The sequence below is a fragment of the Gobio gobio genome, assembly GCF_949357685.1.
Source record: "Gobio gobio genome assembly, chromosome: 4".
Classification (NCBI taxonomy): Eukaryota; Metazoa; Chordata; class Actinopteri; order Cypriniformes; family Gobionidae; genus Gobio; species Gobio gobio.
Window position 1 is genome coordinate 32,187,133 of NC_137100.1, and position 18,263 is coordinate 32,205,395.

The 18,263-nt window shown below is 39.0% G+C and overlaps 2 protein-coding genes across 3 annotated transcripts; one reads left to right on the plus strand and one right to left on the minus strand.

The window, feature by feature from the left end:
* Positions 1 to 3,284: 3,284 nt before the first annotated feature.
* Positions 3,285 to 7,957, plus strand: akr1a1a (aldo-keto reductase family 1, member A1a (aldehyde reductase)). 2 transcript variants are annotated; one of them, XM_079815741.1, is made up of 9 exons: positions 3,285 to 3,455; positions 4,334 to 4,437; positions 4,608 to 4,745; positions 4,840 to 4,991; positions 5,703 to 5,898; positions 6,146 to 6,345; positions 6,464 to 6,536; positions 7,328 to 7,414; positions 7,493 to 7,957. In XM_079815741.1, exons 2-9 carry the CDS (start codon positions 4,357 to 4,359, stop codon positions 7,556 to 7,558), a joined length of 993 nt encoding a protein of 330 aa, XP_079671867.1. In that variant the 5' UTR covers positions 3,285 to 3,455; positions 4,334 to 4,356; the 3' UTR covers positions 7,559 to 7,957. The 2 variants fall into 2 exon arrangements, with proteins under 2 accessions (XP_079671867.1, XP_079671868.1); XM_079815742.1 differs by having other exon boundaries at positions 3,405 to 3,455; positions 4,608 to 4,727; positions 7,493 to 7,769.
* Positions 7,779 to 18,108, minus strand: vcp (valosin containing protein). The gene is made up of 17 exons (XM_079815740.1): positions 17,832 to 18,108; positions 15,861 to 15,972; positions 15,602 to 15,774; positions 15,276 to 15,418; positions 13,787 to 13,917; positions 13,551 to 13,682; positions 13,367 to 13,469; positions 13,112 to 13,245; positions 11,812 to 11,947; positions 11,558 to 11,670; positions 10,353 to 10,517; positions 10,125 to 10,247; positions 9,819 to 10,031; positions 9,346 to 9,654; positions 9,112 to 9,267; positions 8,717 to 8,871; positions 7,779 to 8,377 (listed from the first exon to the last, which is right to left on the minus strand). Exons 1-17 carry the CDS (start codon positions 17,846 to 17,848, stop codon positions 8,272 to 8,274), a joined length of 2,421 nt encoding a protein of 806 aa, XP_079671866.1. The 5' UTR covers positions 17,849 to 18,108; the 3' UTR covers positions 7,779 to 8,271.
* Between the last annotated feature and the right edge of the window lie 155 nt (positions 18,109 to 18,263).

Below are 18,263 nucleotides of genomic sequence, written 5' to 3' on the forward strand. Positions count from 1 at the left end.
TTTCTCTGGGGATTTAACCAATCACGTTTATCACAGCATTATGAAATTAGATTTGAAAATTGACCCTTTTCACATTTCCGGGTTTCTCTGAGAAACCCAGAAACTTCTATAGCTGTGAATGAACGACTACAGTAAATATATTTTTTGTGTCGTCATTTGCTCAAATGGCAAAAGAAAAACGAAAAAACTCACAATAGTGTTTTCACAACTTTCAAAAAGGGAAAAATGTATCGAGAGATTGATAACGGCAGTCAGAAGAGAGTTTCTACAAAAATTTCAACTTTACTGTCACTCCCATAGTCGCTGTATTAGAAACACCCTCACCGCATCATCAACTAGTTGTTTGTAATTGGATGCAAAGGTAATATAATACAAAGTATAGAGTTATAAATGTATGTGCATTTAAAAAAAACGAAAATAAAAAAAACTTTGCAGGATTTACAATGCTGATGACCGTTAAACCGCGTCATCACAGTCTGTGAAAAGGGTCCATTGGTCAAAAAGACAAAGTTACTGGACTGGTTCTCTGATTGGTGGAGATTTTTAGTTTTTTGTTATTTAGTTTTTCACCAGGAATTACACTAAGCATGATTAAAATAAGTTGAAATAATGTGCACTGATGACTTCAGCAAAAGCATTTATCATCAATTAACAGCCTCATAGCTCACAGTTATGTCTTCAACAGTTTATACGTTATGAATTCCCATATGGAGAAAATGAATGGTATTTTTTTACTTCCAACAGTTGCACTCTATTCCTTAAAATAGTCTAATGACATCACAAGACTGTGACATCTGTAGGCATCTGTAGGCATGGCTCTGCTTTACAATTTCAAACTAAACTGAAAAATCTGGGGGTGATATTTGATGCCAACTTAACATTTGACCATCAGGTTCGTAACACAGTCAAAGCATCATTTTTTCATCTGAAAAACATTGCAAAAATACGTCCGATGTTGACTTTCTCTGTGGCAGAACAGTTAATCAACACTTTTGTTTTTTCACGCATTGATTACTGTAATGCATTGCTGGCTGGAGTTTCTAAAGCTACCCTGAGCAAATTACAGTTGGTACAAAATTCAGCTGCTAGAATTCTAACTAGGACCAGTGCAAGGGAGCATTTCACTCCAATTCTTGAAAAATTGCACTGGTTACCTGTTAGTTTTCGTATTGATTTTAAAATTCTAATGCTCACGTATAAGGCCTTGAATAATTTGGCCCCTCAATATTTGTGTGAGCTTTTAACCCTCTATACGCCAACACGTGCTCTACGCTCCTCTGAAGCTGGTCTTTTAAATGTCCAAACAACACGGCTGAAAACTATGGGTGATCGGGCTTTTTCTTCTTTGGCTCCTAAGTTGTGGAATTCCCTGCCCTCTGAGATTAGGAATGCAGAATCCCTTAGTGTTTTTAAATCTTTACTTAGAACATATTATTTTAGGATAGCTTTTATGTGATTCATTTGTCTATTTTGTTTATTTTTTACTGCCTGCAATGTTATGTGTTTTTTAATTCATATTTTTATGTAAAGTGCTTTGAGATGTAACATTTAAAGGCGCTATATAAAATAAAGTTTATTATTATTATTATTATTTTTGTTCAAAAATGTGTTACAAGACGACAAAAGAAATCACTGTATACACTCAAATATTTGAGTATTGTTACAGTATTTTAAGCAAAAAGACTGTTCTCCTTTAAGTTTCAGTTATCCATCTGTTAGGAGAAACGGCTTCAAAGTCTGAACACCATGTAGGATGATGTCACTGGCGCATTCTGATTTCCACTGGCACCTGAACATATGAAAGTTCCCTTTATTCTTCTTCTTTAAAAGTTTTATCTGGATTGTTTGACATTGTTGAAAATACTACAGAGTTTTCTGAGTTGAGATGGAGACCACCACAGACATTCAGGGGGAAAGATGCCCCCCAATATTCAGATTAGTGTCTCAAATATTTGGAAATAGAAATCAGGGTCTCAGATGCCCCTTGAAGTGCATAAGAATCTATTTTCTTTTCAACTTTTTGAAACACCCATGAGGCATTTCCTCAACTTAACTGAATAATTCATGATATAACTTAGCTGAATAAGTCCCAGAAGCATTGCCTCACTAATACTGTGGCCTGACGTCACCCAAGAGATTTATGGCCCACACTGATTAATACATATTCAGAAAAAAACAACCACAACAACAACATGTTAATCAGGCAAAATGCTGAGGCATTCTGGTGGTATTTTGTCAATGGGTCAAAAGCATAAATATTTGAAACATTGTGTGCAGAGTCAGTTTGAAGTTTTAATCCTCTAAGGGTATAATATAACATTGGCATGGACAAAATGCTCAGATTTCAGCCAAACTACTGCAGCCTTGCATATCCTACTAGTAAGAGGGAAGAAAATCACATCACGGAGCAACACTGAGGCAAAAACGAAATAACGAAATAAAAAAAGAATCGTTTACACAGAACACTGTTTTGCTATGCGTTTCCCTTGTATTTCTAGCATGCGCTAGATAGACGTTTAACCGTTGTGCTCACATTTCGCGTCTCTTTCAACATCCTGCACAGGACACATTGATTTAAAAACACAGTAATATTGTCAAATATTTAAAGTCTCTAGACCTTGCTTTTGTCATTCCCCTTCACCCCGAATTTTAAAAGATGAACATGTTCTGTGTGAATGGCCCTGAAGAATGTTTTTTGTCAAAATTCAATTTTATTGAACTTTGATCCAAGCTTTCACATCATAAAAGAAATCAGTAACAATAATGGTTTGTGAAATGATTCAAATGTGCAACAAACACTATTCACATAAAGAATAGCCTTATACAACCGTTCAGAGAGTACCCTCATAAATGAGCCATTGGTGCTTTTACACTGTCAGTGACTCCACAAACGAGAATGTTCTTCAGGGGTTTGCAGGGTTTTCCCCCTCTGTACGGTGACTAAGACATTTCTTCTGCCTGACCACATAAGGGAAGTGGAGTGGGCCTTGAGTCGAGCGCGCTGCCAGCTCACAACACTTGGAGCAGTCATGAGACAGACAGTAATTCGTTGGCTCTATATTTGTCCAGCAGGAGGGTCGTGACAGCTGAAAGCGCTAAACCTGAGCATGTGAGAATGTGACTGACTCTAAACTGTTTTGATATACGGCCCCATTGTGAACACATCCAGAATAAACAGATGTTGTTTCCTAACTCAAGCCATTTCATTATCTCCATTCCCCCCAGAGCCACACTGACAAGCGATGACATCAACGTTGTTTAGCAAGATGAAATGAAAAAAGATTGTCACAATAGGTCTGAATGTTCTTGTCATGTGAGGTTCATCAGATAGCTGTAGCTGTGTGCATGGCTTTTGGTTACTGTTCAAGCCTTTTAGGAAATGAGTAAACAAAGACTTTGACCGTAGGGTATAAAAACTCTTTAACTGTGTCAGTCAAATTCTGCATTCTGGAAAGGTAAGATATGAACTAAATCTTTCATTCTGTTATGTCAAATGATTCAAGTGAGTCAAATTTGTAATTTTGAATGTTTAAACTAGAATTACACTACAAAAAGTTAGTATAATGTGCATGTAAATTAGCTGACCAGGGTTGACTGAAAGACATTTTGGGATTATGCAAGCTTGTATAAAATGCTTCAATCTCACACACTAGCACAATACAATTCAACAGTCCCTCTCCACTATTTCAGTGGCCTGAAAATACTTTTTCAAGCATTTTTCTCATTTGGTTTTCTCTGGTCTTTGTTAAAATGGATAGTTCAGCCAAAAATGTATTTCATCATTTAGTCACCCTCAAGTTGTTCCAAACCTGTATGAATTTCTTTGTTCATTGACTACCATAGTGGGGGGAAAATACTGTGGTAGTCACTGGCTGCCGAGATCTGCTTGGTTACAGACATTCTTCCTTTGTGTTCAGCAGAAGAAAGAAATTCATACAGGTTTGGAACAACTTGAGCTTGACTAAATTATGACAGAATTTTCATTTTTGGGTGAACTATCCCTTTAAAGAATTATTAGCCATGAACCAAACCAATTACATGAATCACAGCATTATGACGTTTGATTTGAAGCAACAGTTTTTACTGTATAAATGGCAGTTCATTTGTGTTGCACTGTGTACAGTGTTTAGTTATCCAGCTTTGTGTTCAGATACTGCTTATCTTAACAAATTAAATGACAATATAGAACCAATAATACTATGTATTTATCAGAATAAATAACGATGTTTCTTTTTTAGTTAGTCTAGTTTTTATAATGAAATAAAAATTATAAACAGTTATTCAAGTCTGTAATTAGATGGCTCCTCTGAAAACGTTTCCTTCTTTTTGATAGGAAAACATGCTCTAAATTAAACCATGACAGAAACAATCACTCTCTCCACGGGTCAGCAGATGCCATCGGTGGGACTAGGAACATGGAAAAGTGCTCCAGGACAGGTGTGTAGGCTAAACCCCCTCCCTCTCCATCATATGTCGGACAAACCAGACATAAGCTGATAAAAACTGCCTAAAAAGTTACTTTTGTACAATATGTAAAGTAGTATTCTCTCATTTCGCAGTTTGTTATCTTCTTGATTGTGTCAGAACTGGATTCTGTGTTACTGTAGGTGAAGCAGGCTGTTCTAGCAGCGTTAGACTGTGGCTACAGGCACATTGACTGCGCAGCGGCTTACGGCAATGAGCGAGAGGTCGGAGAGGCCCTGACTGAACGACTTGGACCAGGAAAAGTACCTGCAGATAAAACTGTACATAAAACACATAATTTTGCCATAATAATCTTTCATCAACACAGCTCACCATCATGTCTCACACATGACATTTGTACTATTTATACCATAGCCCCTGAGACGAGAAGACATTTTTGTGACCTCCAAGTTGTGGAACACCAAGCACCATCCAGATGATGTCGAGGAGGCCTGTAAAAGGTCTTTGTCAGATCTGAAGCTCTGTTATTTGGACCTGTATCTCATGCACTGGCCAATGGCCTTTGAGTAAGTCAATGTGTTTCCATGCCTAGCTCTTGAATAGCAGAGCAATTTTTCTGAATTTCACCAACATACACTACCATTCAAAAGTTTTTGAAAGAAGTCTCTTATGCTGCATTTATATGATCAATAATATTATAACAATTTAAAATAATAACTGTTTTCTATTTTAGTAGGCTGTATTGTCAAATGTAATTAAATCCTGTGATGGCAAAACTGAATTTTCAGCATCATTACTCCAGTCTTCAGTGTCACATGACCCTTCAGAAATCATATCTAATATGGTGATTTGGTGCTTGAGATCATCCTTATATCATTCGTATTATTATCATTGTTAAAAGCAGCTATTCTGTTTAATATTTTTTCAGGAAACTGTAATACTTTTTCAGGATTCTTTTGAAATAGAAATCGTTTGTATCATTAAACATGCCTTCACTATCCCTTTTGCTCAATTTAATGCATCCTTTGGGAATAAAAGCAATCATTTGTTTCTTTTAAAAAAACATACTGATCTAAAAAATTTGAACGGGTAGTATATCTGAAGAAAATAAGTTTAGTTTGGGATAAAGGATAGTACAAAAGACTCAATCAAACGAGGCTGTACAGGTGTCGTGTGCAATCAAAAGTAAGAATAATTTTAGCTGAATGAATTGTTTGAAACTATGGTTTCATCTGTGCTACAAAACATTATAGACCGTGTGTTTTAAATACTTCCAGGAGAGGAGATGAGCTGATGCCCAGGCATCCTGATGGCACTATCCGCTATGATGACACTCACTACAGAGACACATGGGCAGCCATGGAGAAGCTGGTGGACCAAGGGCTGGTAAAAGCCATTGGCTTGTCAAACTTTAATGCCAGACAGATTGATGACATTCTCAGTGTTGCCAAACACAAGCCAGTGGTCAACCAGGTATGTAAGAGTGATAACTGCACACCGTAATCTCTAGATTGTCTTTGTGTTAATTTGCCATTGACAACTGATATAGGCATTCGAAAGGCATTATTATTACACAGCTTTTTGACATTTTTATAAGGTTTTCACCATTATAACTATTCTATTTTTTTAATTTATGGATAATAAATACATATTTTAAATATTTATAATTGAAAATATCACAAAATAGCATTTTCCTGAATTCTGTATGCAATATTTTCAGGTGGAGTGCCATCCATACCTGGTTCAGACTAAGCTGGTATCTCACTGCTGGAGTCGAGGGCTGACAGTAACAGCGTACAGTCCTCTGGGTTCTCCTGATCGGCCATGGGTTACACCCGGACAGGCCCGTCTGCTGGATGATCCAAGAGTTCTCAGTATGGCCAAGCACTATAACAAGAGCCCTGCTCAGGTCATCAACAGGTGAGGACGGCAAACAGATCCAAGAATAGGCTCACAATAAGTTTTATGTTAGTATTATTAGTGTATTTTTGAGTACATGTCCATTATGCACTTCTGGATTTGTTTTTGTCTCATATAGATGGCACATTCAGAGGGGTGTCGTTTGCATCCCCAAAAGCGTCACTCCATCCAGGATCACACAGAACATTGAGGTAGGTTAAAAAGACATAAAACTTTTTTTCAATGTTAAAATACGTTCTCCTGCCCCATTTGAACATGCAGAGAGGTAGATTTTCCTGAAAAGTCTAAACTGTGTCGCTTTGCTATCAAAACATTTAAATTGCTTTCTTTGTTGGAGCATCCAGACCAACCAATCACAGCAAAACTGACTCGATGGCTTGAGTTTGGGGCGGGACTATCTGTTTGTCCACTCAATGGATGATGGGGGGAGTGTTCAGGAAACCTGTTTGAAAATAATAATAATTTTTGTGCAATGTGCATCCATTTGGACATGCTTGTGACAAAAATTCCACACTTCAGCTTTAAACGTTAATACTTATCCTCCATGATATCCTCCAGCTAAGCGCTCGCATTCCTTGGCGGGTTATTTAGCCGCTGAGTCTACACGGAATAAAATCATGATTAAAATAATGCCTGGAGGGTTTAAGCAAGGTCAATCATCATTTAGGGCTTGTTCAGGATGTCAAATGAAGAGAGGGAATACAGAGACACCTAGAGGACAAGAGCTGTAACCTGTAATGAGGAGAGAGTTAATGGGATAATAGGTCACCCAGAAATGAAAAATAAAATCGGTCAATATTCAGTGAATTTTTATCTCCACTGTAGCTCTCAAATTGTGTGTATAGAGATGAGTTAAGAGACATGAAAACCAATGACACGTGGCATCGTTGGTGTCACGCTTTTATTTTGAGCATATGCTTAAATGAAAGATTTGAGCTGCAGTGATTATGTAAATGTACTCATTGTTGGACTTTGCACACAGGTGTTTGATTTTAAATTATCTGATGAAGACATGAGGCTCATCGAATCCTTCAACAGGAACGAAAGGCTTATTGTTCCAACTATAATGGTAACTACAAATACTTAATTGCTAAACAAAAAAAAATTGTAATGTCTATTGTGGCTGAAAAATGTTGTCACTCCACAGAAAGACGGACAAAAGGTTTGGAGAGATGCAGGACACCCTCATTTTCCCTTCAGTGATCCATATTAAAATCAGATGCATTGGAAAATGTAAAAGATCTTAAGTAGACATGTCTTCAATATCAGTAACTCATTTAAATAAAAAGCTGCATTTAAATCTTGTCTAAGTTGTGATGTACACATTGCAATTTGTATATTATATGAAACCAAGTATTTAGGCTATACAACCAGCTGTCTGTACATGTGCACAGATCTCAAACCTACTATAAATGAAGCACCACAACATCAGGTCCATTTCGTGAATTTTATTTAACATTTTTTCAAACTTGTAATACATTATATGCTACATTCATAAAAAAAATGAAGTCATTAGCAATTTTTTTAATTTTTTTTTATTTTTATCATCCTTCCAACAGCCTAGCATTAAACCCCACCACTAAAGCTGCTCATATAGCTTGTGAAGTTAATGAAATCACTGTTGTGTATGGTTTTTACTGAAATTCACCCCCCACCCACAGAATGTTAAGATCAAAGTTCTCAGAAATCATCCTTTCACAAACCAGAGCAAAACACAAGCAGCTACATGCTTTTCTCTATCAACAGAGGGGGTGGACAGAAGGGGAACGAGGCGAATAAAAAACAAGGGGAATGGACATGAAAGGAGAAGCGGAAAATAAACAAAAAAAGCACAGTCCTAAAAACTTGGAATTTTTTATTTTTTGTCTTTTGTACACGGAGGCCTGTAGGAAGAATGGCCTGTGAGGGTCAGCCACGTGGTCACATTTATCCATAAAGATCATCATCGTTGTCCTCATTGAAGACTGTGCCTCCGCCACCACCAGAAGAGCCCTGACTTGGTCCACTTCCACCTTGGTTACTGGATGGGAATCTTTATATTTTTTTTTAAAAAGGGAAGAAAAAAATTAAACCATTCGGCATCTTGAAACCTGAAGTCTGAATGAACACCAAACGACAGCATCCTGAAAATGTTAAACAGTTGATGGACCATTGACTTCCATATTTTTTTTCTCCATACTATGGAAGTCAACGGGGTCCATCAACTGTTTGGTTACCCATATTCTTCAAAATATCTTCCTTTGTGTTCAGCAGAAGAAAGAAATGCATTCAGGTTTGGAACAACTTGAGGGCAAGTAAACTATTTAAATTGGGGCAAACTACCCCTTTAATATCACAACAGCGGTCACTTAACACTGGTTTAAGATCTCACCTGAAACTGCCAAAGCCTCTGCTTTGCTGCAGGGTCTGTGCGAACATCTCGTATTTGCGGATGTCGTTATCACTGACGGAGCGACGGGCAAAGCGCATAGCCTCCTCGAAATGGTCCTTCCTAATCTCAGGCACAGGGTCATCCTCCTCCACTTCCTGAATATACAAGACCGAAACGAACCAACATGTTAGAAAAAAAAAAAAAACTGCCATGCCTGATATTAATCAAAACACAACATTGTCAGTCACAGTATAGTCTTTAGGTTTGCACTCAAAGATGAATTTGAGTTTGTCCAATTATGAAAAGATTGTCCAACAAGGATGTTTTTTTTTCTTCCTCAAAAAGTAGGACTTAAAATGGTCGAGAAACACTTCATTAGACAAACTGAATCTCACCATTGCAGAAGGGTTGGTCTGCCTCTCACGTTCCCGTCTGATCTCGTTCTCAATGGACTCACGGATGGCCAGTTTACAGGCTCTCTGACAGATCTCAGTCAAGTCAGCACCTGAAAAGCCATTGGTCATCTTGGCCAAGAAGTCCAAGTCCACATCCTACACAAAAAGCAATAAATTAATACCAAATAAAATGTCCCTACCAGTCCCCTCCAAAAAAACCCCATCCACCCTCACCTTTGAGATTGGAGACTTCCTGAGATTAGCTTTGAGAATGGAAATGCGAGACTTCTCATCAGGCAGTGGGATGTAGATAAGCTGGTCCAGGCGGCCAGGCCTGAGGATGGCAGGGTCAATGATGTCTGGTCTGTTGGTGGCCCCGATGATGAAGACGTTCTTCTTGCTGGACATGCCATCCATTTCTGTGAGGATCTGGTTAATGACTCGGTCAGCTGCTCCACCACCATCACCAACGTTTCCACCACGAGCTTTAGCAATGGAGTCCAATTCATCAAAGAAGAGCACACAAGGAGCAGCTTGACGAGCCTGGAGGACAAAGAGAGAGCCAAAACCATTTTAAAATGTATTATTAACTCAAGTCATTATAGTTGCTGCATAAAACAAGCAATCATTTTTCCCATTCAACATTCAAAATCAAATAAACAGGACTGAGTTAGAAACCGCCTTGTCGAAATTACACTATCACATACCTTGTCAAAAATTTCACGGACATTAGCCTCTGATTCTCCAAACCACATAGTGAGCAGTTCTGGGCCCTTGATTGAGATGAAGTTGGCCTGGCACTCATTGGCAATGGCCTTGGCCAGTAGGGTTTTACCACAACCTGGTGGTCCATAGAACAGCACACCCTTGGATGGGGTCATGCCAAACTTAAGGAATTTGTCTGGATGTTCCACTGGGTACTAAAAAAGGATAGAAATATTTAGTAAGAGCTACAAAATTCAGCTGTGTGAACAGTTTGTAGTCAACAAACTGAACAAGACTGTGCTCAGTACCTGCACCAGCTCCTGCAGCTCTCTTTTGACGTCATCAAGACCACCAATATCCTCCCAGGTGATGTTGGGCACCTCCACTACTGTCTCTCTCAGGGCAGAGGGGTTGCTCTGGCTAAGAGCCCACTGTTAGGTAAAAGAGCAAAGAAATGATGTCTTTTGTTTCTGAATGCATTTCTCACACTTAATTGGTTAGATTGAGGTAAGAGTTACTGAGATAAAGATCCTCACCCTGAAGTCATCCATTGTAACAGCCAAGGAATTCATAACCTCAGCGTCGATGGTCTCATCCTCCAGATCGATGAGGTCCATTTTCTTACGGATGGCTTGCAGAGCAGCCTCTGAGCAAAGGGCGGCCAGATCAGCACCCACATGGCCATGGGTTTCATTCGCCACCTGAAGACAAATGGTGGATGGTTGAAAAAAACAAAACTAAATTTTGTGTGAAAATGCACCGATATTTAAAAGGGGCGGTAGCCACAATGACTTGGTGCCCTAAATAAGACAAAAAAAAAAAAAAAAGTCAGTTTTCATTTTGTGTGGGACTCAAATTCACACGCAAAAGCAAAAACTGCTAAAATCGATTTACCCAACTAATCATATTTATGATTTTAAAGTTGATTTCGATTCAAGAATAGAATCATTTTAAATTGCTTTATTTTAGTCATTGCTTATAGACGAGGTGGAGGGAAGTTACCTCTTATTTCAGCAGAGGGCAGGGCTTGATAATAAGGACTGCCCGATCGCCCAGAGCCAGCGTAAATGTCGCTCGGGACAGTTGACGCAACAGTCACCAGGGCTGAATCACGAAAGTTTATCATTTGCACGCGTTTTTAGGCCATGCCATTTTAAATATTAAAGCACAAGATGACACAAAAGAGAACTTAATTCAATAGTGTGAGAAGTTGTGCGCGCGCACACCCCAAGAGTACGCCCAGAATGCCAGACAATCATTGGACTCGAGAAAGTGAAAAATGGCAGACGGAGAGCCATCGACAGAAATACGACCTGCAATATTCCCATGGTCTACTCTAAAGTTAAAAAAAGCTAAACGAAAATTGCAATACATGGCAATATCGAATTTCAACACTTGAGAAAAAAAAACAAAAAAAAAACACAATATATACATTGTATCGGCCCCCCCCAAGTATCGTAGCATCGAATTGGGAGATAGGTGCATCATCCCTGCCCTACTGATCAGTAATGTCTATATAACACAGAGGAAAGGGAGGAAAACAACAAATGATCTGCATGAAAGACATTCTGAAAATGCCTTCTTTTTGGGGGATGCATTTAAAATCCACTTGGCTCAAAATTCTGCGGGGGCAGACTTAACGTGCATGATGCTTCTGCCATTGCCCGATTATGGAGACCCAGTTTAAATGAAAGTGAATCATCACGGAGCACTGATTGTTCTGACATGCTCTGAAACACACCTGCTCCAGATCAACATCATCAGCAAGCTTCATGTTCTTGGTGTGAATTTGAAGTATCTCAAGTCTTCCAGTGGCATCTGGAATGCCGATGTCCACCTCTCGGTCAAAGCGACCTGAAATCAAGAGTCAGGGCATCAGCACAAGACGTTCCTATCTAAGGTGTAGGCGCATGTAGCCAAAGAGCCTGAATTTCAACTGGAAACATTTTTGCAGAGGTCTCTTTACAGAGCAACACTTGAGCAAAATGATCTCACCAAATCGCCTGAGAGCTGGGTCAATGCTGTTGGGTCTGTTAGTGGCTGCCATGACGATGACATGAGCCCTTTGCTTCAGTCCATCCATCAAAGTGAGCAGCTGAGAGACAATGCGCCTCTCCACCTCACCATGAGTCTGTAAAAAACAGATGGATAACCATTAAGTGAAACATTAGGTGCATGATGGTACATTTTTGGTGAAAAAACATTCATAGTAAATTATGCTAATAGGTATTAGAAGTGAAGCAAGAGGAAAGGAGCTTTAAAAGCACTATGGCTGTCAAATTGAAATTAGAATCTGTCGAATTTAAAGTAAAAACCCACATTCGAACGCAAAAATAGTGCATTCTAATTTTAGGTGTGCATCAGGCAGCCGTATCAGCGGCGCACAAGGTGAGATGTTAGAGTCGTTGTCTTTTAATGTTTTTGTTAACCTGTCCAGTTGACTAATGCGCCGCTTCTGCATCGTTCATTCAAAACACTGCAGAAATAGAGAAGCTCAATGCGGAGAAGATAGTCACAATATTTTCTGCAATCCTTTTCCATTATTTTCTATGCAAACATGCGCTAGACGGACATCTTTGATTGAGAGCAGTCTGTTTAGAAAGCGGTGTAAAGTTAAAAGAGAATTTCAACTTAAAACATGTCTCCAGACTTTGTGGGGCTTTTTTCCATTTCACTGCATCTCATGTTTTTAAATAAAAAAGTACTGTGATCTGTGGTTTGGCTCTTAGTATTAAACCATGCATAAACGCATGCCATTTTGTTCATAATTTATGCAATTTACAAACTTATATTTGATTTATAAACGTTAGTTTAAGCACTTTATGATTTATAAACGGTTTGCACTTTTACCATACAGTTTATTGCTTTGAAAAAAGGTTATGTGGTGCATTAATATTTTGCTCATTGCACTCTCAGAAGACAAGCCAAAACCTTTTTCCCCTTAAATGAAATTTATTTTATTACTTAAATATTATTTTAATAATATTAAAATAATAAGTTTCAGCCATTTTGACCTAAAAGCCCTATAAAAGCACCCAAAAATGCAAGGCAGGATTTGGGGAGAGAAATGTCCCATAGAATAACTCAATATACATTAAATTGGTTGAGAAGATTACAAGCGCCAGAATAGTTTACATTTTTTAATTTTCTTTTTTTTAGTAACTGATGGATAAAAAGAGCATAAAGAATTTACAACCCAATCAGTCAAAGTAACGATTATTTGTGCAAAGCAACTGCTGTGATTGCTTTTGTAATGACGGAAAGATTATTGCCTCCGAACACCACTCAGTCTTACCTTCTCTCTTTTGGGAGCAATGGCATCGAGTTCATCAATAAAGATGATGGCTGGTGCATTCTTCTCAGCTTCCTCAAAAGCTTTGCGCAAATTGCTCTCAGATTCACCTGCCAGTTTACTCATGATCTCAGGGCCTGGGACCATTAAAAGAGTTTACGTCAATCTCAGGGTCATAAACGTGCATCGATATACAAGCATAAAACAAAACATTAACAGCCATTAAAATTCATTTAAATTGTGTTCTTGCATCCCCACCATTGATGAGGAAGAAGAAAGCTCCAGTTTCATTTGCCACAGCACGAGCTATGAGAGTCTTTCCAGTTCCAGGGGGTCCATATAGCAGAATGCCACGAGGAGGCTGAACAAACAAAATATGATTTGAAGCTTAGACTACAAACTCACAACACTTTAATGCAAGTCTCATTGTGCGGATAATTACCTTCACTCCAATAGCCTTGAAGAGAGCTGGGTGTCTCAGAGGTAGCTCTACCATTTCTTTGATTTGGGCGAGCTGTTTCCGGACCCCTCCAATGTCATCATAGCCCACCTCATTCAGAGACTCTTCCTCATCCTGCAAACAGGAGTGCAGACACATTCATTCATACTGCATATTGATCCTCCATATAACCCATTATAAACCATGACAATACTTGAAATATTTGTCAATCTACTCGCCTCTCTCTTGATGGGTTCCCCCTCACAGTGGATCACTGTGTCTGGGGCCACAATACAGTACGGGCTGGGGTCAGTCTCCACCACTTTGAACTCAACAGCACGCATGCCTCCTCTGACCAGGAAAATATCACCTATGGAAATCAAGCCAAATCAATATCAATCAAACAACCTTAATTAGTGACTGAATTTCATGCAGCTTTAGACAAACCACAAACGCTTTCTTGGTTATTAAAGGGTTATAGTTCCCCCAAAAATGAAAAATTATGTCATTAATTACTGACCCTCATGTCGTTCCAAACCTGTAAGACTTTCATTCGTAAAACTAATCCATATGAATTTAGTGGTTTCTGAATAGACAATTGCTTTATTTGAACAGATTGAATTTAGGCTTTTAATTCACATTAACATTTATCAACCAATGAGGTTCGTTCTCGTGTTTTTTACACAGCACGTTTGAGCTTCCACAAGAACCAGTGAGGTTTGTTCTCGCACATCAAGCAGTTTCGGTATTTATGTTCGCTGATCAATGTTTATATGTAAATAAAAGCCTAAATTGAATCTGTTCATCATTTAAAGCAGGGTTCTCCAAACTCGGTCCTGGAGGGCCACTGTCCTGCAGAGTTTAGCTCCAACCCCAATTAAACACACCTGAACATGCTAATCAGTATCCAACTAGGGCCTTGTAAGACACTAATGAGCTGGTTCAGGTGTGTTTATTTGGGGTTAGAGCTAAACTCTGCAGGACAGCGGCCCTCCAGGACCGAGTTTGGAGACCCCTGATTTAAAGCAATCAAGTATCCTCAGAAAATGTGGACTAAACCGCTCGATTCATGTGGACTCATTTTATGATCTCTTTATTAATTTTTTGAAGGGACAAAGTGGTAGTTGTGTAGGCCGTCAACAGAAGGACAAATCAGATTTAAAAAAAAAAAAAATCTTCATTTGTGTTCTGAAGATGAACAAAGATCTTACGGGTTTGGAACGATATGAGGGCGAGTAATTAATGTACGTTTTCATTTTTGGGTGAACTAACCCTTTAAAATACAGCTGACCAAACAGAAGTTCACATGCCTGAAATATTAGAAATCAATCTATTAGGTGACAAACACTTCATGCCAAGCATCATGATCCACAAATTTAACTTGAATGCACAGATGTGCCAAAATATTCAAGGGGGGAAATATTTGCAATATTGGCACACAAATGACTATGCAATAGAGATCGGCCAAACTTTTGGCTGTTCGACCGGTGAATCTCTAGTAGTTACGGATCATTTATAGAAATTACTATTGTAACCACATGTAATGTGTAACAAGGACACTAAAATAAGCGTTTTCAAAATCAAAATTACTGAGCCCAAACCTTTGGATGGCAGCGAACATACATTTACCATATATAAAAAGTAACATCTCACAGTTCACCCAAAAGTGAATAGAGTAAAAAACATTGTCTTATTACTATTATAATGAACATTGGAAGTAATATTTACCTTTACGGATTGGCCGATAAGCCTCCAGGAAGTAAGGCTTGAGATAGACCTCAAACAGATTGCCTGTGATGCCTTCCACCGTGTCATCAATTGGCAGAACGTGAATGCGCTTTCCATACTTCACATCTGGACATGGCTGAATACTAAAAACCAGAAAAGGGGAACAAATAAATGATCCATCGTACATTTATTTAATAGGAACATTTTGGAACAACTAGTATTTGAGTCCCGTCAATCAGAAGAACACCCTTAAACGGTTCTGACAACACTCCCAGGATCATTCACTCAGAATATGCAATGAAAGTTTAAACAGAAAACAGTCTCACCTGATGACATCACCAAGGCGCACCCTGAGGTTGTTGCGGACCACCCTGTTCATTCGAACCTTTTCGTCAGAGCAGGTGTCATCGGACAGGACAATGCAAACAGTCTCCCTCCGTTTCTTGCCCTTCAACAGCACTGTGTCCCCCCTAAAAAGCTGGAGCTCATCCATCTTTGCCTGAAAAAGCAGAGAAAATGTGATGGGCATATGCAAATGGGATGATCACATTTTTTACACATTTAAAATATAACTGAAGATTGTACCTGAGAGAGAGACACCACACTGTTGTCTTCATTGATGGATTCATCAACAATCAACCTATTTGGCCTGTTCTTCTGCTTCAGAATGGCAGTGGAAAGATCATCATTTTTGGATCTGTGTGGAAAAGGAACATTTTAAAGCAGTGGTTCTTAATTTTTTTTTTTTTTTTTTTACTTAGAGGCCATTGTCCAACACAATATTCGAAGGCCCCCCATATTGGATAAGAAATCTCCTCTGATATACCTGCTGTAATTATGATAATATTGCTAATTTTCAAACACTGGGAGATATTAAATTTAGCATGATATACTTTGATTTAGGAATATTCTGAATATCCTTCAAAAAGTGATTGAAAAACATAATTTAAACTACACACACACACACACACACACACACACACACACACACAGTATGAATTCATCCTGAGGAACCCTTGGTTTTCTGAGGCCTCTCAGTGGAACAGAAAGATGATGCTGGACAGAATGACAACCTCACAATTTGCTTTTACGGCATCCATTTTTTCCCCCTTTAACCATAAAATGAACATGAATGGTAACCAGGACTGTTATTGAGCAAATATCTGATTTTGTGTTCAGATGTTTGTAACAAATCGGGGGCGAGTAAAGAATAATTCTCATTTTCGGGCGAGCTGTCCTTTTAACAATGCTTGGCACTTGTCAGGTGGTTATCAGAGACAGCTAGTTGCTATTTTCTTTTTTCTTTCAGTATCACTCACGGCGAAAGTGAAAGATATTTACATTTCATTAAGTAGCACTTTCAAGTAGAAATAATTCACATGACATATTATCCTGTCTGTTCCGAGAGGATAGCACGATGGAGTCGATGGACAAGTGCACAAGCTCAAGTTACTCTAGAGCTTTCCACAAAACACTGGACTGAAAGCCGTAACGTTAATGATCCGCTAGATTTAGGCCGGGATGCGGTCGTGAGCAAGGCCTTAAGTGTACCTAATCCCGCAGAATACAACAATTTAAGCGGTGCACGGTGTAAAGGTTTTTTCTGAAAAGAAAAGTAAAAAAACTAAACCTAAAACGCTTATCAGACACGTCAATAGGCAGAGGCCAGCAGCGTAACTTGTGTAAATAAGCTAACACGGTAACGTTACATCCTCGTAGCTAACAGACAGCAAACGTTATATCATTACATACAACTGAACTATACAGTTGACTCCCTCACACAAGTGTTAGTTTTAATCGTGTACACAACCTAACCACATATTGTTCAGGTTAGGTGGAAGTATGATTTTTATTCCTCTCAGAGTGGGTGATGCAGTTAGCATTTAGCCAGCTCCAGTTGCCAATGACACAGCAAATGCTGCTGTGTGACATGTGAAACCCAAACCGCTGAAACAAACATTTTATCGCTTATAACAGCTCTATGGTCTGGTACATTTAGAATCTGACGTTTTTTACACATCTTGTCAACAGTTTTTTATTTGATGGCTGAAATATCCAGATCACGGGACTTATCATCATCAGCAGCTGCTGCTGTAGGCACAAAGCCGGCTAGCTCGCTTTGATGCTTATTGTTCAAGGTTTTACTGCCATGGAATATTAATATGGTTGTTATTCATGCGAGTCTTTTATCAGTACTGTGCGTGTTTTTGTTCCGAGCAGTCGCCGGTGATGCCGGTGGGCCGAAAGCCTCGATCATATGCGGAGATGACTCAGTTCGGTTAGCTTACATGCTAAACACAGCGGATGATAATATCCTTAAAACTCCCGCAGAAGTTAATTAGTAAAGAGAACGTGAGTACCTAAAGAACAAAGAGATTATATCAATGTACGTGTACACTCGGATGAGAAACCTGTAGCGTGTAAACTCGCTCTTTTCATTGATCACCATTCATGACGCGTTCGTCTTTTAGCTTCATGGCTAACGTAAACTGGCACTCAACTGAAAACAAAACAACCATCATCGCACTAAATGACGTATCACTAAATTGTACTTACTCGCCACCCGAAGCCATATTGCTTCTCCCGCAAAAAGATACAAATAGTTGATGGAAATGAGCAGCTCTCTCAAGTGACCGATTCCAACCTTCACACTAGCTTTTTACCTCGGCACTGGATTAGCCTGCTAACATCAACTCTGCGGAGGAAAAGTTTCCTCGCCCATTTTGAATGTCGAGCCAATCAGAGCACACGTCGCGATTTCTTGCGCTAACTGATTGGCCAATCTTGGACCGACTGTGGAGGAGCTTAAACATCATTGGTCCTGGTGTCTTTCACAGTTCACTGCGATTGGTTTATTTTATGCTGCGTTGTGAATTGTCTCTTTTGGATTGGCTCGGGACAGTCTGATTAAACTGTTACTCTGCTGAGCCGAAGTGTCAAACTGCCACCAACTCTATTGCCAAATAGGCCATGTTGCCCAACAAGTTA